This window comes from Amblyomma americanum, chromosome 1 (assembly GCF_052857255.1).
Source record: "Amblyomma americanum isolate KBUSLIRL-KWMA chromosome 1, ASM5285725v1, whole genome shotgun sequence".
Taxonomy (NCBI): domain Eukaryota; kingdom Metazoa; phylum Arthropoda; class Arachnida; order Ixodida; family Ixodidae; genus Amblyomma; species Amblyomma americanum.
Genome location: NC_135497.1, coordinates 279,185,599 through 279,212,447, shown reverse-complemented (window position 1 = coordinate 279,212,447; position 26,849 = coordinate 279,185,599). Strand labels below are relative to the sequence as shown.

The 26,849-nt window shown below is 48.3% G+C and overlaps 1 protein-coding gene across 8 annotated transcripts in view; it reads right to left on the bottom strand.

Annotated features, from left to right (window-relative positions):
* Nucleotides 1-930: 930 nt before the first annotated feature.
* LOC144115178 (uncharacterized) overlaps nucleotides 931-26,849 on the bottom strand; it is a 36,933-nt gene continuing 11,014 nt past the window's right edge. For 3 of the 8 annotated variants that reach the window (XM_077649413.1, XM_077649415.1, XM_077649416.1), the window contains 5 exons: nucleotides 20,371-20,573; nucleotides 12,376-12,607; nucleotides 5,250-5,373; nucleotides 3,688-3,826; nucleotides 931-1,188 (listed from right to left, as the gene is read on the bottom strand). In XM_077649413.1, the coding sequence (XP_077505539.1) occupies nucleotides 3,697-3,826; nucleotides 5,250-5,373; nucleotides 12,376-12,598 (477 nt within the window). In that variant the 5' untranslated portion in view covers nucleotides 12,599-12,607; nucleotides 20,371-20,573 and the 3' untranslated portion in view covers nucleotides 931-1,188; nucleotides 3,688-3,696. Of the gene's footprint in view, nucleotides 1,189-3,687; nucleotides 3,896-5,249; nucleotides 5,374-12,375; nucleotides 12,608-17,022; nucleotides 18,076-20,370; nucleotides 20,574-21,295; nucleotides 21,589-26,849 lie in introns of those variants that run through there. The other 5 variants (XM_077649417.1, XM_077649414.1, XM_077649410.1 and 2 more) reach the window with 5 other exon arrangements.

Genomic DNA, 26,849 nt, shown 5'->3' with positions numbered 1-26,849 from the left:
ACTGAAAGCACAATGCGTCACTGCAATGCTTTTTGGCGTCAATCAAGTGCAGCGAAACTGAAGATGCTCCACGTTGGACTTCACAGTTACTTGGCAAATCACACTCAGACACGCTCTCATCTAACGGAGATATAAACAGTTGCTTCCCCCTAGCTCTGAAGGAATGCCAATAAGCCCGACACTAAATATTATGGACACGCTTATTCATCATTACGCGGTGGCAGTGCGCTAGCATTGGGTATGCGCCTTGCTTTTCTTTAATTCGACTATGTTTTTGTATATTGTTTTTAATACTTTGCTTTCAAACTGCTGAGCAACTTCGCCGCACTCTTTGTTCAGTGGTTTGTCATTTTTAATCTTGCTGACCTATTATAGTCATTACTAGTTCGTATCAATTTTTTCTGTCCTTCCCATGGTAGCCACCTTCTGGACTTACTTCTTCTAACTTTCAAGTGCAGAGGGTTCCTTTTCCCTACCCATTTTCCCACGACAACCATGGCAGGTGGAAGGTAGTGACATGTGGCTGTTTCCACCAGCCAGGTCGCGACAGTCAAGTGTGCAACCCACAATGCCGCCGGACAACGCCGGACACTTTTTTCATGGTGGGGCTTCAAATGCTAACGCATTCAAATACATCAGGTACTACAAACTGCGTACAAGGAACTGAATACAAGGTTTGGGCGGCTAATTTCCCAATATAAAGTTCTAGACAAAAGTTCCGGACATGTCGATTAGCGGGAAAAAAAATTTCCGCATTGCTTCACCAGTCAATCAGCTCTTATTTCACCAGTGGATGCAGCACGTGTGTCCTCTTGAGATTCAATGCTGTTGATTAAGGTTTTGGCCAACTGCACAAAAACTGTTTTGCATCGAGCCTGCCCACCACAGGCTTTAGTGCACGGCTAAGTAATAATCACACACAGAACACAATATTTTAGCACGCAATCAATGTTACGCTAAACAAACTACAAAGAAATACGAAATTTGCCAAGACGTACAAAAGTAACGTGCATGGCAGCACAATACGCCATCGCCATGCAGCGATTTAGGGTCGAAAATTCAGCGACATGGCTCCTAAGTCTCGGAAAACCATCGCTGCTGCGGGCCGAAGTGTGCGGCTATGATGGCGGCTCCCCTCTGGTCCCTGTAGGGAAGCCATGTAACAGCCGTGTCCAGCGTGGGAGGACCCTGCGCGGCAAGGGTCCAACACATAGCAACACAAATTCACAAACGAGATTTGTTATGTGGTCTCCACACAACACTTGCTATGATCCGATAAATTGTAATGTGCAAAACAGCACTCGGCTTACCTTCCACACGCTTACCAGCACACAGCTTAAAGCACCAGTGGAACATCTGGGAATCTAGGCCAAGCGTTCGATTCGGGCCAGGCCGTGCTGGCTTACTCAGTAACAGCGCTAGGTTCTGCATGCTACTGGCGATACTACAAGGCCATCACCGAGGCGGGTCCTACATATCCAGAACATCCCATTTCTGTAATTATTTTTCGTGCTGTTTCTTCCACAAGAGATACAAGATGGCCAGCTCAGCTGTACTAACTTGAGCTGAAGAAGCCACTGAATAGAAAGGCAGCCAGCAAGATTTTTATACCTTTTCCCTGAATCACGTGGCGAGGTTCAGGGCGAAGGGTTACAAAGGTGTCGTGGACCACAGTATGAAAAACATATCGGTTGGAGCACAACCTTCCTTTGAAAAACCTCACAAAACCCAATGCCACACAAAACCTCCCCACAGTATTAGAACCATGACTGAGGTTGAGGCTGAGCTACTTGCTACACAATTTGTACAAAATATACAGACTACCTGGCTTGTTTCTGGTCCATGCCCGTAACTTGTTTTGCCTCATGGGCGTTCCGAATCTTTCCAAGGTGACAGCAGGTCATGATATAAGTGGTCCGGAGCACAGATCTTCAAGAAGTTAAACAAGAGCCACACTACATAGCTTAAAAAGAGACCCTTTTGGCTGCATATCAAAGCGATAACGTTAAACTTTCATTCTGCAAAAAATCTGGTGGCGGCGGTGGCGTAGTAATTGAAAAATCCTCGGAGAAGCAGCCTAAATGAGCCAGCTAGGTCAAGTGACCTGGTGGTGTCATCACAGCGTCCCCACCGGATTGTGAGAAAATTGCCCAGCGTGGCAGATGGCAGTTCAATTATTAATTGGTCGCAAGATAATGCTCGGGAAGAGAAAGCTGGATCTCGAGCCCCACTCGTAGCAGCACCTGCATCGCTGGGCAGTTGCGCATAGCTTAACTGCTGCACTACTGTGCCAGGGGTTGCATGAGGGCTCCCAGAGAACAATGAACGTAAAGTTGAGGATGACAAATTCCACGGATAGAGGCATTACCTGATTAACACTATCACATGATACCCTTAAGGTGGAGGTTAAGTGTCCCCTCCAGGTTTCTTTTAACAACAGTGGCACATATCTATAAATAGTTGCATGTATCTATAATGGGTTCAATGCAAATGCTGAGACATGACGCAAAGTAAACGCGGACACAAGCGCAGTGGTGTCTGCGTCCAAGTCGTTCTTGTCCTGTGTTCTGTGCTAACAGTTACGCTGGGCCTACATAAATATTTATACTGACCATAGGAAACAGCATCAGAATAAAATTAGCAAAAGATACTAATCGATTTATGGCATTTATTGTCCCAAAGTAACTCGGGCCATGAGGAACGCTAAGGCTCTGAGGGCTATGAGGAACGACCACCTGGGGTTCTTCCCAAGGTGGCCGAAATTTTCAGAGCCCTTCAAAATGGTGTTCCTCATAGCCCAAGCCGATTTGGGGCGTTAAAACCCACAAACCGATTCGTATTTGTTGTCAAAGACCAAATTAGACATTAATGATGTAACCGTTACAAGATTACCAAATACAACAAACCAAATGCGCACAGAAGACATAAAGGTTTCATTTTACTGCAGAAGCAGTGCTACTGTCCATCACCAAAACGCCGATCTGGTTGGCAGAACCCTAGGGGGCGGCAGCACACCCACCAGCACCCTGCCCCACCTCACCCCACTAGATAGGGTGCAGCCCATCTATGCACCACCACCATTGGTCATCCTCCCCATCCCCGCCCACCGCCACCCTTCAGAGGCCTCATTCACCAGGAAACTCTACTTTCCAGATCACTGTACACCACCAGCCCTCCTACCTCCCCCTTCCACAAGGCCTCAGCCCACTGGAAGCCTAGGCAGCAGGTGAACAAATATGCAATAGGGAAATTGAATTCATAGAAGCAGTGAGTAAATCAGACAAGAACACAAAAAGAAAACACTTCTAAAAGTAGCAAGTAGGTAATGCAGCTGAATGCTACGTTTCCATTTGTTCACTTAGATTATTTTTAAACAATCCTGCGACATTATTTCCTGTGTCACTGTTTCATTTTCTTTTTTTTTTCAATAAGTAAGCTTGATGCAGTTAATAGCATAGCCTAGGGGACCATTTGTGCCTTTATCAATATTCTGCAAAAATATTCCACAACCTCCTCTTGTCGCACTTTCCACACTGCCTCAAATAGGAACTTTCCTAGTTCTGAGCGCGGCTATTTTCACTTTTTTCTGTAATGCCACAACGACACTGGCATTGAGGATGGATAAGTGCACAAAAAGCACATTCCGTATAACACCTCAGGAAGAGCAATTAATGACTTAAACGTTACCAGTTTTCGTCAAAAGTTGTAGGCCCCTTCCCACTGCAGGCAGGCAGACGGTGAAACGTGGCTCGAATGCACCGCAGATGCACGCTTCAAGCTGCAGGAGTGTGCCCACAGACAAAACTCGCAGGACATTCCTTTTTTCCTGCAGTAAATCAAATTCACTTGCATTATCTTGCATCTTTTCTTTCTTCACGGTGCACTATGAAGCAAACTGAAAGTTAAAGGAGAGTAAAAGTATATAATGCAATTAGCGTAAGAATCAAAACAAAATTAGGAGTACCTATGCATTTGTCATCTGTATTATGCCTAAGAACAACAAGGCTTAAAGGGGTTTCAAAAAGCCTTGTCAGCCCATTCCTCTGATTCCTTTTTCCCTTTCATATCTTGGTCACTTTATGTGTTGCTTATGATGACATGCTAGCTTCGTGTTATTTCCCTTATGAAAATAAAGCAGCACAATCAAAAGGAAAATAAAAAATTCAGAGTCCCCCCTCTCTGCATTACAAGTCGTCACAGTCGTTTGTTCGCCAATGCAACAAGTGCTGTTAATACCGTACTAATAAGTATGCTTTCTTCCCTTTTCAGCGCCCTTCAGACTTGTTTTGCCATTTGGTTTTTGCATAAAATTATCCTTAACGCCTTCTGATGACGAGAAATGCAGCCAGATGGCAGTGAATATTAACATCCGCTTTCGCCCTTAAGATCTTCATTTGTACGCAAGAATTTATTATCTCTAGTACTGAGGAGAACAAGGATGAGGAGAATGTAAAAAAGTTGGAGAGCACTGCAGTCTGCTATGTTAGAGAAATGCAAAGCCATTAGAACCTCAGGAACATTTTTGCAAGTCATCGTTGTCATATGACACCTATTGAGTGACCCTTTGATGATGTTGGCAACTTTTCTTGCAAGTCATCGTTGTCTGACATCAGAACATATTGGGAACACACTTTACTGTTGCACACACCAAAACGTGTTGACTTCTTGCCCCTCTAACACACTAGAACAGAAGACCCTTCATGGCATATGAATTGCGTGCCCGCCTGGCACACTTAAGTCCAGGGTTAGAACCCGAAATGCTGGAGCATTTCTTTTTTCTAATGGTAATTTTCTTGAGGACATGCTCTGATGACACACTCTGCTGAATGCTCCTGTGACCGCCACCCATGAGACAAGAACTGCTTTCGCATTAAAAACACAGGGAGATTTGCAGCATTATGTTTGAATTTTCATTTGTCACGAAATAATGAATTTTGACAGACTTCTCACTGTATAACAGGTCCTGAATGTTTTTCATGCTTCTTGGATGCTCAGTGCACGCTAAGACAAATATGTGTACACTAGCGTATGCTAGTGTGCTTTATTCTGATCTGATCTATGATACCACCAACCCCCATGCTCAATGCGAGGTCACTCACTGCCACACTGGGCCTGCATGTGAGTTCCACGATGGCGCCGAGTTGCTCTAGCATTTTAGTGACATCATGCTTGAAAGGCTGCAGCCCTGAGCCCATCTTAAGCATTAGCCTCCGGAAGCGGTGTTGCACCCAGCGGGACTTTGGACTCACCAATTGATGGCCATGCGATGTGGCTCCAGGGTCGCACTCCTGCGGCTCCAGGGAGCTTGGGTGGCCGCCAAAGGACGATACGCACACCAGCAGCCATGGTTGCCTTGTCCCTGGTCTAGCAAAGCTACGTTGCATGCCAAGCATATAAATTTTAGGAAACGCGAAGATGACTGGAGTCAACATGTTAGGGGACAAAAAGTGCACAAATGATTCCAAGAACTAAATCAAATAATTACAGTACAAACACAAATTAACCTGCTGCGAGCACTAACAGGTAGAGGATTTATAAAACGAACGCTCATTGGAAACGATTCTGCAAACATAGTGGATATTTCGTAAGGACAATTAACAAATGTTGTGCAGTTAACATGGGCTCTCAAGAAAAGGTGTCAGCAATACGTGTGAAAATTTATTCCCCCAGAGCTTTTTTTCCATGTCCTGTGTTTTCCGCATGCAGCTAAACATTATTCAAGGAATTTAAACATCTGGTGTCTTCAGCTAAGGAACATGCTATTCACTAGAAAACCACCTTGAGTCCACAATATTGTTAAAGTCAACTAAATAGAGCTGTAAGGCGGGGGTTTATTTAAAAGACCTGGGAGGAAGGGAGCAGCGGCGAGAACAATCCGAGGGCAACCAGGTCGGGCACAGACACACATGGCGATAGCAATACGGCTGACGCGCAGGGCCATTTTCGTTTTCACGAGTTATCTGCTTTGTCTGGGTCATCATCTTCTTCACAATCACCCCCGGGGCGAAGAGGAGCCATCCTGGCGACTTACGACAACAGCAATATGGAGGGGTTGTAGTAAGGCTTGAGACGCTGGATGTGAACTGTCTCGCGGCCGCGGCGGCGGAGATCGGGAGATGGCGTGAGGGGTTCGACGACGTAATTAACTGGAGATGTGTGCTCCAGGATATGGTAGGGACCGTGATACTTGGCGAGAAATTTTGAGGAGAGTCCAGGAGTACTTGATGGTATCCAGAGCCACACAAGCGCACCAGGAGAGAAGTGCAATGTGGTGTGAGCATTGTCGTGGCGGAATTTCTGGCGATACTGGGCGTCAGTTGTAAGTGACCGGGCGATTTGGCGACAATCTTCTGCGTGTTGCGCGGCTTCAGAAACAGGGGTATATCCGGAGGCGTCAGGTTGGTAAGGCAGAATGGTGTCTATGGTAGCAGATGGATGATGGCCGTAAAGAAGAAAGAAGAGAGAGAAGCCAGTAGTAGACTGCTGGGCGGTGTTGTAGGCGAAAGTCACATAAGGGAGGATGAGATCCCAATTCGAGTGGTTGGATGCGACGTACATAAAGAGCATGTCCCCGAGGGTGCGGTTAAATCGCTCGGTGAGGCCGTTTGTCTGCGGATGATAGGCGGAGGTGGTATGATGGATTATGTTGCGCTGGCAGAGCAGGGCGGTGACGACATCGGACAAAAAGGCCCGTCCGCGGTCGTTAAGCAGTTCACGAGGTGCACCGTGACGAAGGACGAAACGTTGCAAAAGGAAGGAGGCAACGTCTGTCACTGTGGCAGACGGAAGGGCGGCGGTTTCGGCATATCTAGTGAGCTGATCAACCGCAACGATAGCCCAATGGTTGCCGGCCGCAGTGTACGGAAGCGGGCCGTAGAAATCAATGCCGATATGGTCGAAAGGGCGTGGTGGGCAAAGGAGTGGCTGCAACTCTCCAGCAGAACGATGAGGAGATGGCTTGCGACGTTGACAGGTGAGACAGGCGCGTACGTATTTAAGTACGAAGGTGTACATGCCGCGCAAGTAATAGCGCAGCCGGATGCGGGTGTAAGTGTTGAAAACTCCTGCGTGACCAGATTGTGGGTCAGCGTGGAAATAGGCGCATATGTTCGTGTGCAGGTGGCGAGGAATAACGAGTAACCACTTGCGGCCGTCGGTGCTGTAGTTACGACGATAGAGGAGGTTATCGCGAATCACGAAGTGGGAAGCATGGCGGCGGAGAGCACGGAATGGAGAAGCAGCCGTCGTGTTGGAGAGAAAGTCGAGAAGAGAAGCGATCCAGGGGTCAGTACGTTGCACTGAGGGCATGTCGCTAATGTGAAGGGACGACGGGGAGACGTCAGAGGTGGAAAGGCTGGCGATCTCGGCTGGAAGTGGGCAGCGGGACAGGGCATCAGCGTCTTGATGCTTGCGGCAGGAACGATAGACCACGCGGATGTCATATTCTTGCAGACGAAGAGCCCACCTGGCAAGGCGGCCGGATGGGTCTTTCAAGGAAGAAAGCCAACAAAGCGCATGTTGGTCCGTCACAACGTCAAAAGAGCGGCCATAGAGGTACGGGCGGAATTTGGCAAGGGCCCATACGATGGCCACCCTTTTTCACTGACGGAGTAATTAGTTTCAGCCTTCGTAAGTGTGCAGCGTGCGTAGGCAACAACGTATTCATCAAAACCACAGATGCGCTGGGCGAGTACGGCGCCGAGGCCGAGACCACTGGCATCCGTGTGGACCTTGGTAGGAGCGGTCGAGTTGAAATGGCGCAGTATGGGCGGCGCTGTGAGGAGGCGGCGCAAGGCGTTATACGCATCGTCGCACGCTGGAGACCACATCGATAAGTCGGAACTGCCGGACAGTTGTGTTAAAGGCGCAGCAATCGAAGCAAAGTTGCAAATAAATCTCCAAAAGTAAGAGCACAGACCTAAGAGGCTGCGCAAGTCTTTGATGGAAGTGGGTTTGGGAAAGTCTGCGACAGCGTGAAGTTTAGCTGGGTCGGGACGAACGCCTTGCTTAGAGACGTGGCCTAAAATTGTCAGCTGACGCACAGCAAAACGGCATTTCTTCAAGTTGAGCTGCCCGCCAGTGTCAGAAAGGCAAGTAAAAACGTGCTTCAGGCGGGACAGATGGGTTTCAAAGTCAAGGGAAAAGACGACAATGTCGTCGAGATAGCATAGACACATTTTCCACTTGAGTCCACGCAAAATGGTGTCCATCATCCGTTCGAAGGTAGCAGGGGCATTACAAAGACCGAATGGCATCACAGTAAATTCATACAATCCGTCGGGGGTCACAAAAGCAGTTTTGGGACGATTGGCTGCTTCCATGGGGACCTGCCAGTACCCAGAACGTAAATCGAGGGAGGAAAAGAGCTCCGCCCCTTGCAAACAGTCCAGAGCGTCATCTATGCGAGGGAGTGGATAGACATCCTTGCGCGTTATCTTAAGGCGGCGGTAATCGACACACAAGCGTATGGAGCCATCTTTCTTTTTCACAAGGACAACAGGCGATGCCCAAGGGCTACTTGAGGGCTGAATGACGCAGTTTTGAAGCATTTGGTCGACTTGCTCTGTAATAGTCTGGCGCTCGGTTGGAGACGCACGATAGGGGCGCTGCCGAAGCGGCGCGTGGGCACCACTGTCGATGCGATGGGTGACGGTGGAAGTTCGGCCCAAGGAAGTCCGGTGAGCGTCGAAGGAGGAGCGAAATTGATGAAGGAGGGCGAGACGCTGTGTTCTGTGCGGCGGGGGAAGATCGGCGTTGATGGAGTACAAGAACAATTCGGTAGAAGAGAGATCTGGCGTAGAGGCAGGAGGGCTGAGCGCGTTCATGGCGAGGAGCGATGTATCATCGGTCTCCTCGCGGATGAGCAGAGATGCGATGGGCTGCACACTGCCGAGGCATTCACCAAGGCGCAGAGCGGTAGGGCAGGAAAACGGGTTAGAAACCAAAAGTATCGAAAGGCCAGCGGACACAGTCAGTACGGCGTATGGCAGAGGGAGACACTTGCGGTGCAGAAAAGTATGGCCTGGAGTAGAGGACAGTGTCGTCACCAATAGAGTCGCAAGACAAGTGTACAAGAACGGACGAGCACGGGGGAATGTCGATGTCTTCGGCGGCGAGGGTTTTAACACAGGCAACAGGAGGAGTGGCGTCCAGAAAAGGATTGGGCAGAGAAGAGAACCTGACTTCCGCTCGAGCACAGTCGATGATAGCTTCATGGACGGAAAGGAAATCCCAGCCCAGAAAAACAGGATGGGAACAGGAAGGCAGCACGACGAATTCTATCGTGTAGAGGGAGTCCTGAATCACAACTCGAGCGGTACACGCTGCGGACGGCTTGATGTGCTCAGCGCTGGCCGTACGCAGCGACAGTCCAGCAATCGGCGTCTTTACCTTCTTCAACGAACTACAAAACTTTTCGTCCGTAACAGAAATCGCAGCACCGGTGTCCACAAGGGCCAAGACAGTATTGCCCTCGACAGAAATTTCGATCAGATTAGCACGGGATATGTGAGGCCTTGGAAAGTTCGACAGGGACACAGTTCTCGCCTCAGGAACTGCAGCACCTAGTTTTCCTCCTGAGGGAGATTGGCGCGACGTCGCATAGGAGAAACGGAGTGGCGCCTCGGTGAAGGTGAACGGCTTCTAGAAAGGGCTGAACAGTCAGGAGAAAAAGGACGACAAGACGGCGGCTCAGCAGATCCGGAGTACTGACTCATGGAAGGCCAATACGCGGGAGCTGGAGGAGATGGCGCGTAGACTGGGAGACGGCGGCGGCAAAGCCGGGCCACACGACCAGGCAAGCCGCAATTGTAGCAGATAGGCCGGTTGTCGACGGTGCGCCAGGGATTCCTGACTCGCGGAGCCGGCCGAAGAGGAGCCACCGCTCGCGCAGGTGTTGGAGGCAAAGCATAGGTAGGCGGTCGAGGTCTGGCGACAACGTCCGCGTATGTCAGCGGAGCGGCCATAGGGGGCGGCGTCTGGGCGACAACGTCGGCATATGTCAGTGGAGCGGCGACAGGTGGTGGCGGATGGGCGGGTGGAAGAGCCTCGGCAACTTGCTCTTGGATGGCGTGTCGAAGGGCCGGAGCCAAATCTGGAGCTTGCCCTGTAGAGTTCGGCAGAAGAGAAAGCTGACGCGCCACTTCTTCCCGAACAAAGTGTTTGATTTGTTGCAGCAGCGATGAGGTGTCAGCTGCTGGTGTCAGTCCAGCAAGCGACTCAATTAGTCGAGGGTACTGTCGAGTCAGGAGCCTCTGCTTCCACAGCTCCTCGAAGCTTTGGCAGAGTGTGACGACTTCAGCAACGGTGCGCAAGTCGCGCGCTACCAGCATCTGAAAGGCTTCGTCGTCAACACCCTTCAAAATGTGTTTAATCTTGTCAGCTTCTGACATGTTGAGGTTGACACGCTTGCATAGGTCAATGACGTCTTCTATGTAACTGGTAAAGCTTTCGCCGACCTGCTGAGACCGTTCACGCAAGCGTTGTTCGGCGCAGAGTTTCCGAACAGCAGGACGACCAAACACTTCGGAGAAGGTTGTCTTGAAAGCTGACCAGGTGCGGATGTCAACCTGGTGGTTCCGATACCACAGGTTAGCCACACCGGTGAGATAAAAAATTACGTTATTTAGTTTGGTGGCTTCATCTTATTTGTTGTAAAGGCTCACCCTCTCGTAAGACGTGAGCCAATCTTCGACATCCTGCTGATCGGTCCCACTGAAGATGGCCGGATCCCGTTGGCGAAGGGAGCCGGCGCAGGTAACAGCTGGGCCCACTTGCACGGCTTGATGTTGAACGTCGTGAGGCATCGCAGGTGGCGGGAGAGAACGGTTGCGCAATTCCAGGGCTGTTAACCGGCACCTCCACCAAATGTAACCAGGGGTTTATTTAAAAGACCTCGGAGGAAGGGAGCAGCGGCGAGAACAATCCGAGGGCAATCAGGTCGGGCACAGACACACGTGGCGGTAGCAATATGGCTGACGCGCGGGCCATCTTCTTCGTTTTCACGAGTTATCTGCTTTGTCTGGGTCATCATCTTCTTCACAAGAGCCACAAAGGCCTGCAATAAATTTGTGAATACCAACCAGCCTTCCCGACATGTGGGACTAAGACCACAGCGTTTGTGCAAACGATAGAGCAGCTAAAAGCATGGGAAACACGAGATTTCCTCTCCGGCACTACACTCCTGGAGCAGAGACTCTAAGACGTGAGAATGGCATGCAGCCTCCACATCAGTGCCAACCCGCTGTGAGGAAGAGTATACTAGGTAAACTAAACGTGAACCCTATAAAGTTAATTATGACAGCAAAGAATCGAGCCACACATGGCTGGATGAATTCCCTACTTTCTCTCTTTCTGTCTTTCAGCAATGGAAGGCAGGCATCAGCTCACTGCTCACACACCAACTGTTCTCTCCTGTGTTTGCAAAGTTGGTTTACCTCACGCAATAGTTCCCGGAGTTGAAAGTGCTAGTGAGTAAGGTGATTTAAACACAATCACAAGTTCTGTGCATCTGTACCACTACGTTTAGGCCTCCTTTAATACTGCAAAGGCATCATTACAAGATGCACAGTGGCATTTCATGAAAGTTGTGCAAAAGCAGAATCATCGGTTGCACCTACATCAGTGTGCAGCCAGTGAAACTCTTTTCCTGTCTAAATTGGCTCCTGTATGTGTCGTTTTATACTGCCTATACTTACAGCGACATGTCGCCAAACTGTGAACAAAATAAACTCCCTTCTTGCTCTAAAAATGTACCACTAAAGTTGGCGCATTGCCCAACTGAGCGATCGTGAAGGCAGTGAAATTAGTGATGCCAGCCACTTTTCATCTCCAAGGCACATTCGACAAACACAAGTCAGCCTGTTAAAGCGCCTTAAAATATTTTATTTTGGTTCGACATATGACTCCAGAGGTCTGTGTTCAACATGCGTCACTTCCAAGGGTAGCTACTCGTGTTTATTTCCTTCAATCTCATCTTGCAGTGCATGTGATATTTCAAATAAGTCAGAGAGAAACCAAGGATGTTTATAGCAGTAACCTAAAGAGGTTACTGGGCTTGCTCTAAAATAATTACTTTATTATTTTTCTACGTAATGTTGCTTGAGAGTTGTGCTGAGAGCACATTGTAGAAATGAGTGAATATTTGTGCAATCCAGGCATTGAATTGATAACGCTTTTGCATATACCTTCAAGGCCCAGCACACTATTTGGCAACTCAGTAGCTGTGGCGTATTAGTTGGAAACGCTGAGAAATACTCCTTTGGTGATAATAAAAGAAAAATATTAAATTAAAATGAGGATATGTTTTGAAAAATTATTACACATACTTAATGCCCCGAAGTTTATTCCAAACAGGTGCCGTTTGTAGACACTCACCTGGCGCGTCGCTCCAGTTGGGGGTGAATAAGCCGGACAGGTTGAGTCGATACTTGGGCACCACGCCCAACGGGTCTGCTCGGGGCGCCAGCATGACGACTTCAGGAAGTCGCGGCTTCTTGCCGATGAGGAACAGCTCCAGCGCCAGCCTTGGGGCTAAGCCAAGTTGCGGCATTGAGATACTCTCGTGTAGGCGTTCTTTATGCCGCTTGCAGGTAGCCATCTTGGAGTGCTGCATTCAGGTATACCGTAGGAAATGTTACGTAGTAAATAAGTAATTTTAGAATTAGAAGCCCTGTTGTGCATGCATAAAATCACGTATTGCCCACTAAAAATTCTGTAGAAGCACACAGTGCTGCTGTAAAAAAATACAAGATTGCACTTATGTCTGCTTAATAGCAGAAATGCTATTAATAGCCTTAATAGCCTTTCTTTCCTTTATTTCTCCCTCCCTTTTTCATTGTTTTTATTTTTGTTTCTTATTATTTATTTCAATTCTTACTTTTCTCCCTCCATTTTCATTTTTCTATTGCAATCACCTTCATTACTATGGTCACCACTATCATCACCATTGGTATCACAGACTACCACTATCATCATCACAGTCATCTTCACTACCACTATCTTTAGCACTATCAGTAGCTATCATTACCACTATCTCTACCACTATAATTATCACTATTTCTAGAACTATCACTCACCACAGCTATCATCACTATCATTACCATCAATATCTCCAACACTCTCACTATCAGTAATTGTCATTATCGCTATCACTATTTTTTACAATCTATTTACAGTCACTACTATGATTACATATATGTTTCTTAGCAAATGTTGCTTATCAACTTTTACATTTTACTTTAATTACTGTACAACTTATGATTGACGCCACTCATGAGCCAAGAAAGGCTTATGCCTTAAAAATAGCAGACAGTTTAGCATGACTCCGTGTAGAATAATGCCGCCAGGTGTCCCCGGGCGGCGCCTTGAGGACAAAGAAGTGAGACGTGAGTGAGCCCTGTGCTGGCTCACTTCGATGAGGAGGCTGCTACCAAGATACACACCAACGCTAGCAACATCGGGCTTGGTGCCGTCCTCGTTCAACATCAAGAAGGCGTGGAATGTGTGATCGCGTATGCGAATTGCACACTCTCGTGCACCGAAATCAACTACACCTCGGAAAAGGAGTGCCATGTTTCTTAGCAAATGTTGCTTATCAACTTTTACATTTTATTTTAATTACTGTACAACTTATGATTGACGCCACTCATGAGCCAAGAAAGGCTTATGCCTTAAAAATAGCAGACAGTTTAGCATGACTCCGTGTAGAATAATGCCGCCAGGTGTCCCCGGGCGGCGCCTTGAGGACAAAGAAGTGAGACGTGAGTGAGCCCTGTGCTGGCTCACTTCGATGAGGAGGCTGCTACCAAGATACACACCAACGCTAGCAACATCGGGCTTGGTGCGGTCCTCGTTCAACATCAAGAAGGCGTGGAATGTGTGATCGCGTATGCGAATTGCACACTCTCGTGCACCGAAATCAACTACTCCACCTCGAAAAAGGAGTGCCTCGCTGTCATCTGGGCCACGATGAAACTTCAACCTTATATCTATGGTCGTCATTTTAAAGCGGTCACCGACCACCATTCCTTGTGCTGGCTTACCAATCTCCGGGACCCATCAGGACGCCTAGCACGCTGGAGCCTTCGCCTTTAAGAATTTGATTACACGATATTGCCTATAAGCCCGGACATAAACATGAAGACGCCAACACGCTCTCATGCGCAGCCGTCGAGCAAGCTGATGACAGCGCAGAGGATGACAATCGTTTCCTAGGCGTGATCAGCAGTTCGGACTTAGTGGCAAAGCAGCGTGCTGACGCTGACCTGCGGTCTGTCATGGATCACCTGGAGGGTCATGCTTCTAACGTACCTCTACACTTTGCCCACCACTCGTCCTCTTTTTGCATTCACAATGGCGTACTGTTCAAGAAAAACTCCAGCAACGGTGACCGGCCCTACCTCCTAGTCCTGCCATCAGACCTCCGCGACATCCTTTCGGCGTGTCATGATGAGCCCACCTCTGGCCATTTGGGATTTGCACGCACGCTCGCTCGAGTGCATCAGGGCTATTATTGGCCTAAACTTGCAAAGACCATCCACCGCTAGGTCAGAGGTTGCCGTGAGTGCCAGCGTCGTAAGTCACCACTGCTCAAGCCCGCAGCTCCAACCAATTGCGCCACCTCGCACACCTTTTGACCAAGTCGGCATTGATCTTCTGGGCCCATTCCCTGTGTCGTCTTCTGGCAATAAGTGGATTATAGTTGCGACTGATTATTTGATGCGCTATGCGGAAACCAAGGCGGTGCAGCGCAGTACATCCTCTGAAATCGCACGCTTCTTCATACACCACATTGCTTTACGAAATGGCGCTCTGTCCTCCGTCATCACCGATAGGGGCACTGCGTTTACAGCGCAGCTCATGCACGAGGTGTTCCAGCTGAGTCACACGAACCACCGCAAGACTACTGCATACCACCCGCAGTCAAACGGGCTCACGGAGCACCTCAACAAAACCTTAGCAGACATGCTCGCAATGTACGTCGATGTACAGCAGAAGACATGGGACGAGATCCTCCCATATGTGACGTTTGCCTACAACACGGCGATTCAGAAAACGACTCGATTTACGCCGTTTCGCCTCGTCTATGGGCGTGATCTCCAAACAATGCTCGATGCCATGCTTCCGTGCCCCCCTCACGACCAGGCGCTCATGCCAGACGCCGAGGAATTTACCCGGCACGCAGAGGAAGTCCGCCAACTGGCTCGTATTCACATCCACCGGCAGCAGGCAACGGATGCAGAATGCTACAACCAACAACATCGCTTCGCCGAGTATCATCCCGATGACAAAGTGAGGGTATGGACACCGGTATGTCGCCCCAAGTGCGCCCACATTTTTGCTTCCTTTTTTTTGGATACGGAGGGGGAATAATGCCGGCAGGTGTCCCCGGGCGGTGCCTTGAGGACAAAGTGAGACGTGCGTGCTCTTTGGAGCTGGAACATTGCTTGATTCCTTGCGGCCTGTGCCTAACTTTTTGATTCTGAAACCCATTTGCGACAATATCACGCAGTATATAGTTATGAGTTAAGGTCCTCACGTGCAAAAGCCATTTGACATAAAAGGCCTTTAACATAAAGTCTTTCGGCCTAAAGAATGTCTACCTGAGGTCTTGGAGTGCATCTACCCTAAACGCCTTTAGCATAAGGCTTTTACGTGAAAGACCTTTACAATGAAAGCATCACCGTGACGGCCTTCATCCAAGTGAAGGCTGAGGCACACCGTAAAGGCAGGCCCTTACGGTGTGCCTTGGCGGCTAAATGAGGCCCATTTCACGAGCATGCGATTTTCACCTGTGGCGCTGCGCTTTCTGTCGGTCTGAGACTGGGGAGGGACATCGGTCTAGCTGCAGATGATTTTGCGACATAGGGTCACGTGGGAGCTGTTGCCACGATGGAAGCAAAACTATTTATTTAAGCAAAAGCTTTACAATACTCCCCTCCGTCCTCAGCTGCTTTCATTCCATGCTCCCCTGCCTGAAACTCCAGGGCAGAAAAATCTCCAACTCGGATGCCATGATCCGAACAGCATTTAAGACAGCACTGCACATACCCCTAAATACCTCATCCAAAAAACTCCTCCAGCTAGGCCTATACAACACGATAGCTGAGCTTATCGAGACCCACCGACAGATACAATACATACGCCTCAAGAGAACCACCACCTGCAGACACATCCTACACACGCTTAGTATCAAGACACCAGCCACGGATCCCATACAGCTCCAGGTCCGCCACCACATTCACCGGGAGCTATATTTATTAAACCTCTCCCCAAAAATATGCACTCCACAAACCACGAACCCCGCCGCAGAGCTCGCGCACGTGCACTCCACAAACACTATGGCACGGAACCGGATGCCATGCAGGTGGATGCCTCATGCACGGGTGCTGACGTGTTTGTGGCCATCACGAACCCCTACCTACAACCGATTGCCATTCTTCACATATCCCCACTGCCACATCGGAGGAGGATGAAGAGGCCACCATTGCCCTAGCCATCACGCGCACGGAGGCCCGGTATATAGCTATTGGACTCTAAAACTGCCATACTAAATTTTGCTCATGGCAGAGTTCACACCCCTGCATTTCGCATACTGAAGTCGCTTGCCGAACACCCACCCCGCCACATGGAGCTCATATGGGTGCCTGCCCACTCCAGGAATCCTGGAAACGAGGCTGCCAACGCTTAGCCCGGGGTTCCTCAACCTGGCACCGGCGGCCTCCGATGTAGGGTTCTCACGGGAGCGCATATGTATTCATTAAGTGACAAGATGCAGACCTGCGAAGCCGGGTGTCGGCTCTACCACCCGCCCCATCCCTCCCTCGAAAATTATCACCAGACACTCTGGAGGCGGCTCCAAACACGCGCGATACCCTCCCCTTATATATATACGCTCGCGCTATCACCAAGTCCACACAAACTCCTCCTGTACTCTCTGCCACCACCCCAAAGCCACTATCGATCATATCCTTTTCCTCTGCTCGGCGGATCCCCCCCCCCCACGGGGCCTGGAGCACTTACCACTTTGGAGACTTGGGAAACCCTACTGCGCTCCGAGGACCCGCGGCTAAGCAAGCCACCGCCACAGGCCGGGCTACCATGCAGCGTCATGAGCCTCCGGGGCATGAACGTTTGAGTGCAGTGGGGCCGTGCACGGGCCCAAGGACCTGCGTGTATTAAACTCCCCTCTGTCTATTAAGGCTTTCACCACCACCACCCCTGCGCAGCTTCTTCGCCGTGCGCGAGTTTGAAGACCAAACCACGTGACAGCTATGACTTCACTCAGCAGGCGCCGCCGAAACCGAGCGTATTCACACGTCCTGCCTTCGAGAGTGCTCGTGGCGACACAGCTTCCGGTTTTGCTCCGGCGGCCGCCGCCGATCGAGGAAGGGACCGTTCGTTCGGCCGGTACGTTCAGTCCTTCTCCCCGGGAGATGTGGCCTTCGGTGATGCGTGGGGTGCAGCCCGCTGCCGTCTTTTTGAAGCGAAAAGCTTCACTACGCCAGTCAACTCCGCGCTTCGCGCCAGCCGGCGTATGTCGGAGCAGGAGTGATGTCACGCACGGCGCAGGTGGCCGCCGCCGACCCCGTCGCATTTCCTCTCTCGCTGCCTATCACTACTGCGCAGGCAAAACTAGTACCACCGAGCCACAGGTGTTTCGCCGTTGCGCTGCGCCACGTCTTTCCTCAAAATCCAAATTTCAATTTTCAGTTGTCTCTTTCCTTTTTCCCTCCCTCGATCCTTTATCCCTTCCTTTACGGCGGGGTTCGGGATTCCACCGAGATATGCGAGACTGCTACTATGCCTTTACCTTTCCTCAAAAACCAAACAAAACAAGTGAGCCGACAGCGTTCATAAAGTTCATTGGCGTTGACAACTTTGCAAAGACCGTTCATTTTCATCAAAGGAACGGCGCACAACCGGCTCTGTGGGCCAGTGGATACCTCAATCTCACTTTCGCATGGTATATCCGGGATTATCTGGGCTAATCCACAATTTTTTTGGCTGTTCCCCCTCTGGTTTCTTTTCTCTTATATCCCCTCCTATCGCGCATCTATTGTTTCCCCCTCTGTCTTTTTTTCGCCACAACCCAACAAGGGAGCATTGTTTTGGCCTCTTACTTCCTTTTCGACCCCTGCCCCTCTGTCTCCGCAGCCCGGCAGCGCTTCGCTCGTCCATGTCGGCGTCTCCCTGCTGCCCCACTGAATAATAATAATTAATAATTGGTTTTTGGGGAAAGGAAATGGCGCAGTATATGTCTCATATATCGTTGGACACCTGAACCGCGCCGTATGGGAAGGGATAAGGGAGGGAGTGAAAGAAGGAAGAAATAGGTGACGTAGAGGAGGGCTCCGGAATAATTTCGACCACCTGGGGATCTTTAACGTGCACTGACATCGCACAGCACACGGGCGCCTTAGCGTTTTTCCTCCATAAGAACGCAGCCGCCGCGGTTGGGTTCGAACCCGGGACCTACGGGTTCGAACCCAACCGCGGCGGCTGCGTTTTTATGGAGGTACAACGCTAAGGCGCCCACTGAATCGTGAATCCAAGAGCTGGGGTGGACTTGGGCGGATCGGTGACGTCGCTCAACTCCTTCTCACATCCATCCATGCCGATGTCCCCATGTGAATACCGCTTATAGGCCGTCGGCGTTCATGTTTGTTTGCGTCGGACTCCGATGATTTCGAGGAAAGGAAGGGTGCATATAACTGGATCCCTGGGTCAGTGGACGCCTCATTCGCGCTTTGAGGCACGTGGCCATGGTGTGAGAGACATGTGGCCTATATGTATTAGCGCTGACAACGTTGTGGCAGACACGAGGCACTGCAGCAATAGGCCGCACCATTAATTGGGTGACAAACCTCTCGCGATCAGCCATTAATTTAATTGCCTCCAGGCTGGGCACGCTGCCTATCCGGTGTGCGGAACGTACAGACGCCAAGCCGCGTCTACTTGCCCGATACACCACGCCTTTCGCTCTCTTACCAGGTTCAGCAGTAGTTAAACTGCAGCTCATTTTTCTAATCAAAACATACGAAATATTAATGCCTTGCAAAAATACGCAGGTAATAATATCAGTAACATAATTCGTGTAAAGCTTCCGTCACGTTTATTCATGGCTTGCATATGCAAAATTGTCCCTCCGACCAAATTCGCTGGGCGCGCGTTGCATGTGAAAGCACTGACCGAAAATCGCGCTGTGGCGTCACCGACTAGGCCGACCATTTAAAGAGCCTTTAATGGCTCATAATCGCGGCCATGGATGTGTCCGTTACATCCAGCAACTGAAATTGAAAGTTGGTTTTTGTGGAAAGGAAAAGGCTCAATTGTGTCTCTCACATACAGGCGGAACCCTGAACCGCGCCATAAGGAAATTCGGGATAAAGGAGGGAGTGAAAGAAGGAAGAAAGAGGTGCCGTAGTCGAGGGCTCCGGAATAATTTCGACCACCTGCAGATCAACGTGCACTGACATCGCACAGCACACGGGCGCCTTTTGCGTTTCACCTCTATCGAAACGCGGCCGCCGCGGTCGGGTTCGATCCCGGGAACTCCGGATCAGTATCCGAGCGCTCTAACCACTGAGAAACCGCGGCGGGGTCCAGCAACTAACGAAAGCCTTTTCCTTCCCTTACAGCACGGATAGGGTGTCCACCGAGATGTGAGACAGGCGTCATTTCTTTTCCTTAAATTGTCCAACGGGCAAGGCGTCGCGCCGAATGGGCGGTGGTGTTCCGTTGACTCCTTGGCAGTGCTGCAACACGCTATCGCATCCCAATCCAGACGCCTCTTGAACGCAGATATGGAACGATATGCCGCCTAAATGCTCTTTGTAGTTAGTCTTTAAACATCTTTACCACACATCAGCGACACAACCAGCAACACCGCGCTAAAGGCTTCTGCTTCACCGCAATTTAGGTCAACAAAGCGCACCCCTGAATTTTTTCGTTCTAATCGCAGCACGAGGAACGGGCCTAAGTGCCTATGGCGTCTAGATCCACAGTACGGAGTTGCAGCTTCAGTGTTGGCCATGGCGGCAACATTTTAATTGAAAAGCAACGTAGACACACTCGCGTTCAACGACCGAACTCGAAATCCTAGGAATGGTTGCGAACCCGTCGATGACAGAGTGCCTCCACGTGAGCGATCAATTTCTGCCCACAACGCACTACAGTACATGACGCTCATTCGGTAGCTCCTGCGGGATGATGCGTCATCAGGAAAGAGTTTTTCAGAATCAGACCTAGGCATAGCCAATTACAGAAAATACCACCGCGTCCTCCACGGCCGCACAATGTGGTCAAGGCCACATACATTGTGCGGTAGTTTTGACGGTGAATGCGATAAAATAGACGAGCATTGCTCACCTCCAGGCTGTCAAGCAAGCTGGTTGAAAGCCGTTCCTTCGTATCGCGCAGAACACGAACGTCCGTCCAAGAGCAGCCGCTGGCCACGACCTCATCCACTCGCTACGTCAAGATGTCTGCCGTTCCGAGAGCGCAGTCGCGTGCTGTCACGCGCGCGTCGTCTTTTTTTCGTCACGTGCTGGGGTATAAATATAAAATCACCGCTGAAACACAATAGAAAATGTCAATAGCCAATTAAAAAAAAAAATTATCGAAGATATGAGCATTGATGAATGTAAAACGTGTTCAGAGCTTGTCTTTATTGTCACGCAGTAAGCCATAGATTAATATCCCGTTTACTCCATATCGTTTGGATGGCATTGCGCTTCATGCGATATTGTACCCTTTCCATTTCTGTGTCGTAATTTTGCACCGCGGTACACTGAAGACCGTTTGCCGTCGAGATAACTTACTGATGCTACGTATTTTGTTGCTTTGTTGCTTTCACCATCTGTGCTTAGCTGTATTAGATTTTGTCACATATGTTCATTTTCCTCCAATTGTCCCCCCCTCCCCCCTTTAATAATGCTCTTGTGATGCTGCAGGTACTGGTGTAAATAAATAAAATACTCTTCAGAAAACTGCTGGCCGAATAGGCATTACATCAGTCAGTCAGAAAAAAAAAACCTCAGCATAGGGTCGCGAGTGCATAATACGAACCAGGGCAAGCTGGAGCAGGAAAGGAAGGAATTTCAGAAACAAAGGTTTCGAGGGGGGGTGTCTCCCTCTCCTCCCCTCGCGATGAATGATTCGTTCCTGTGGGCTGGTAGAGGCGGTCTCTTATCTGTGAACGACCTATGCAATTAAGCCACCGCATACGCTAATAATAGTTAAAGTTGTAAAATGCCATATATACTGTTCCCTCACTGCGACGCGATAAAATTACCTGTTAATCTGCACCGAACACCATCCACTCAAAAGGAGTCGTTTGCCAAACCTGCGTGGCACACTTCCTCTCGACTGTTACAAGACGTGACCCATTGTCATGAGCTGGCCGGGAGAAACAGCCGCGCTCCACTTCTGAGTAATTGAAACATCATGCTGTACGTGACTGACGACATAGAGTTACTCGTTCTGGCACGTACAAAAAAAAAATGGTTACTGAAATGGGCACCTTTAGGGAATTAATCTGTGCATTGTGATGCTGATTAGAGGAGAAAATAGTGTCATTTTAGACATAAGGTCATTTCAGAAAAGGTAGACCGCATACCACCTGTTGGATCCGAATTCATAGCATCATTAATGGAAGACTAATGTCAAAAGGGCTCCAGTGTAACAGCATCATAAACTCTATCAAAACACCTCATGCAGTTACACTGTCAAAAAAAATATTGGCCAGGGTTCAACATGGCTTGATCCTAGTTACACGAGCGAAAGTTCTGTTCAGCATGGTCTCCACTATCAAATCAAAGGTCAAAATCTGGTACCCAATGGCCTGTCATATGATCATGTGGTGATACATAGCTTAAGCCATACCACCACGCAGTAAAGTACGGTTTGACCTTGTGAGGCATTGTAGGCCACTGTGTCATCTGCATCGAAATCAGAAAATGTAGCCCGAGGAGCGGAGCTGTCGCTTCAAAATAAAACATATTTAAAGCCGGTTTCAAGTGTTCATAATTAGGCCCAAAAGGGTGCCTTGTGTTTTCATACAGGTTTTACTCTGCGTATTTCACAAATGAACCGCCCCGAAAATGAAAAAAAATAAAAATAAGTGACCAAAAGTTGTTGCCGTGAATCACATGCTATTACCGCCAAGCCAATGGCATTTTAACGCTTCTTACACCCACACAGCCATCAGGAAAAATGCATGCAATGGGTTCATACTTTGTGTCCACATCTAGTACTTTTCTTCAGCATTCTTTAAATTTACCATTATAACGCCTACATAATGCAACATACCGGTACTACCAGAGCTCTTCATAGCAGTAGACAAGCTGTGTGCACCTATGAACATTTATTTACAGGCAAACCACAACAGTACAGAAATATGGAAACATTTTAATTATAAGAAGAAAACACACCCATAAACAAAGCACAAAGATATTCGCCAATGAATTCCTTAATGCCACCCAATGAACACTAATTCAAAAATTTCAAACAACTGAACTTATATCTACCTAAATTTTCAGAGCAAACAATAAAAAATTCATGCTTGTGCACCATTATAAACCAGCTTGTGGAACGCTTCGACTGACACGTAACTCTCAGGGAATAAGTGTTCAAAGACATATAATAGCTTGTACACAAACTTAATAGCTTATGCTGACCATCCATAATCCTGACACTATGACAGTTGTGGAGTCTACTACAATGGCGAGCGTGCTGAGCAGTCATCCTCCCCCCACAAACAGATTCTCAGCATTTTCTTCCACGAACAACATGCATAGTGCGAGTCCACACTTTACAAAAAAAAAAATTTCACATCAGTTTTCTTTGCTCAATGATCCTTACAAAATGCCAACATACTGCTCCTTAATGATGGGTGATATTACGCATGCTAACGCCGACAGAAAATAAAAACCAGCCCATATGGCAAGCCAGTGCCAGCTGTTAGTCCCTGAACCATTCCAAAGAAGTGATTGTGGTTTCAGAGAAAACAGCTCTAAGTGGCAATAAAAAACAATTTTGAGTTAAAATGCTACCTGTTAGAAAATGGAATGAAGGTGGTCAGGCCATGCAATTAATTCTGCACAAACTGCAACAAGCCAGCATAAAAACCCCCAGCCTGGCTGGAACATAAGTTGACTATACATGGCAGAAAACACCACCACAACAAAGACGAAAATAATAGCGCACTTCATTATGGTTTACAAACCAACGCCAAGTCAGAAGTAACATTCGATGCTACAGTCGAAAACATAGTATTTGTGTCAAAGTGAGCGACGCAACCCCTTCCATGACAGTGGTCCACCGCAACACAACACAAAGTATGCATTTATCTACCCCGCATGTGACATCTTGAAAGGTAGGCAGCAGTGCTAAGTTTACATATCTCCCGAGTCCGCAGCAACTAAATTCAAAAAGCCATCAAGAAAAATTTGCACGAGGTCACTAAAATACTTCACGGAGAGCACCCGGGCCAGTCCGTGCATGATTCTTTGCAAAATAAGGCGCAGGGCAACAGGAGACAGACAAGATGACACAGGCACAGCGCTGACAAATGACTGAGAAATTTATTGCTTTGCTTGTAATAAATAAAGGAAGCACCATCTAAAATACAAAGGAAAGTCACGGAATCGTCATCTGACCCATCTGTTGTGATTATTTATCCAGATAGTCAATTTCATTTTTCATTAATGTTAGTGATGATGTGCCTACGCAGATTGAACAATTCGTATGCATGATGTACGCCTCAAATATCTCGCTGTCATGGATCACAGGAGAACGCTGGGACTGAAAGAATAGACCGGACAACAGCGGAACGCACACGGACATGCATTTAATAAACCCTACACCACACAAGCACTAGCACACAAAACTAACTAAAAACACCAACAAAAAACACAAAATCTGATGGTACTGGTACACACAATACTGGACCAGTGCGAGACTACTAGAATTCAGTGTTAATGCTCACAGTTCGGTGCTGGGGAAGTGTTGCGTAGGTCCAGGCAGTAGCGTCGGCGCTGAGGTGACGTTCGAAGTGTGAAAAACTGGTGTCGGATGAACACCCGATCAAAGCACTGGTGGAAGCAACATTGGCGTTGACGTTGGCGTTGGAGGGACCACCAGGGCGATGCAGCTGGCACGCGGCAGCAGCGTTTGTGATACCCCTGGGCACAGGAGGTGGTTGCGTCAGCCACTGAATCCCCGGAATAGGCTCAGCACTGCTGGAGCAGCAGCCGGCGTTGCTCTGTCCCAACCAAAGTGTCCCTGACCATCAGGAGCCTCCACTTCTGTTTTCCACATGCGTATTATCATCCCTTCTAGCTTTAAAACCCTCGGCATTGATACGTCATCCTTTTCATCTTCTTCTCTTCTCCGTGAACCACCTCTTGCCACGCTCCCCGTCGAATAATTCATCTTCTTTGTTCTTCAATTGGCACACTTCATCCTTACCGTCTTCGTAGTCTTCTTTTCTCCTTCAAACTTCTTTGTCTTTTTTGGCCTTTTACATGTGACACTCTCAAATTAGCTTTCGATTATATTTCCTCATAATTTTACATCGTCAGAAATGTGTAATGCACTCACAGTCCGACATGCATCTTGCTTGCCTGCTAACATATCCTATCTCAACGTAGGAGACATGTCCCATTAGAAGAATGTTGACACACAAACCTGATTGTCCAACATATGGCGCTTCACATTACAGAATGACCTCCTAAACTACACAACTGTCACAAGCTATGAATTTGTTTCTGGGCTTCATCTTACAGCGGGCAGTTTTTGAGGCACCTTGGTTGACCATTCTGCACAACCGAGATAATTTGGTGGGCACGTTACGTACTAAGTTCACACCAGCCCGCCCGACCTCTTTTCTTAGCACGTGGCTAACACCATGCTCATACAGTTTAACAGCTAACTTCTATTCTTCTTTCTGCAGCCTAGTAGGAGTAAATCGAAAAATTTCTTTCATTAGTGGTGGTTCAACAGCGCAACAGCACACACAGACCACGTAGGCATGGTTGTTATCATAAAATGATGCCCAGTCTCTTAGCCCAGGCAGACAGATGTAGGGAAGCTGGTTTCCCGGACTCGCTTCTCGTTTCGAGTGCAGACAAAGTCCGCCGTTCCCTGAAATCGTCTGCAAGTACCTTGGGGCTGGAAAAGGGTTCGGAAGAAGGGACAAGGGTAGTGGTTATGCCATATGTCCACAAGCTGTCGCACCGGATTAAAAGGGTGGGGAGCAAGCATGGTGTAAAGGTTCTGTTCTCTGCACCTAACAAACTAGAAAGAGTGGGGCCGGCGGTTCAAAGAAGGCATGAAGGGCGCAGAAGAAATGCTTGCAGCATAAACCATGAAATAGATATGTTCCCTGCAAGACGGGCGTAGTGTATCAAATTCCCCTGTTCTGTAGCCTTACATACATAGGACAGACTTGCAGCTGCGTTAACGTGCGGCTCATGGAGCACGCTAATTCTTTAACGAAGAAACTAACCTAGCTAAACATTGTTTCACGTGCAAATGCACGCCGTTTTTTGATGACACTGATGTCCTGTTCGCTCATCCTGACCAGTGCACTCGCGAAGTAGCTGAGGCATTTCATATTATCAGAAAAAGTGAAGGATGCGTGAGTACACATTCTGTTTCATTATCGCCTCGAGAAATCAATATGCTACATAGTGGGGAGCGGTCCAGCAGATGCACACGTACTTTTAAAGCGGATTTTACCATGTACTATCACTATGTGTCTTGTTGACATTGCGCATGTGCGCTGTTTTTTCCGTGACTGTATATATGACGTGCTTCTTCCCAATAAAAAATAAGTGTTAAGTTCAGCGTTGGTTTGTGTGTCTAGTCTCCTGCTTGGTCTGTGTGTGCTGTTGCACTGTTGAACTACCACTATGCATCACCAACTAGCCCAATCTGCAGTTCTTTCATTACCTTGAAGCCAAGGCAGCAGATTATGTCATGTGGAAACCAGCTTCACGTAACCTTCATGTAATGCTTGGGTGCAGTGTGTTTAAGAAAAGGGGACTAACACTTGTCAGGCATCCATGCCTTTTCATTAGCCTCCTAGACACACCAACTTCGTTGTATCTTGTCTGTTTCATTAAACTTTCATTCGTTCATTCATTCCTTCAATTGGTCCTCGGCGCTTTCCTGCTTACGATGAATGCACGCTGTGTTTATGGCATTTTTCAATGCACCTGTAGCCACAGCCCTTTTTTCGACCGTGGGGCATAACACCTGCAAATATGGGCCTCTCCGATGTACAGCCATAAAAAAAAACAAATCAAGACACAGCCAAGTACTTCCGTAAGCTGCAAAAAAAGATCAAGGCTCAAGCAGTGAAGAACGAAGCCCAAATATTGTGTGTAGAAACAACTTGACCAAACTAGGGCCGGCTATGAAGAAGAGCGAGGAACTATGCCTGAATGCCTTTTTTACAACAAAAACACAGAAGGAGAAGTGGCCTTCCTGAGTAATTGTCTCAACAAGGATTGTGGCAGGAACCCTTAGGAAGGTACCTGATATAATCATTCTCCTTCCTCACCATGGAAGATCCAGGTAAAGAAGACAGAAGAAATGTCCATATTCCAATCGAAACGCTGCACAGAAAGAGTGTCTTCTCCACTGACATCAAGGACTTGTATTACACACTGCCACATACCGCCTTTTTTGAGACTGTAAGAGAAGGCATTGATTTCATGGGAGCAGTAAGATTGCACAAACCAATGCGGAATTAAAATGGATAGATTCTTGGAGTTGCTAGAAAACTTTTTGCATTCTACCTTTGTAAAATTTAATGGCGATCTTTACGTTCAATGGCAATG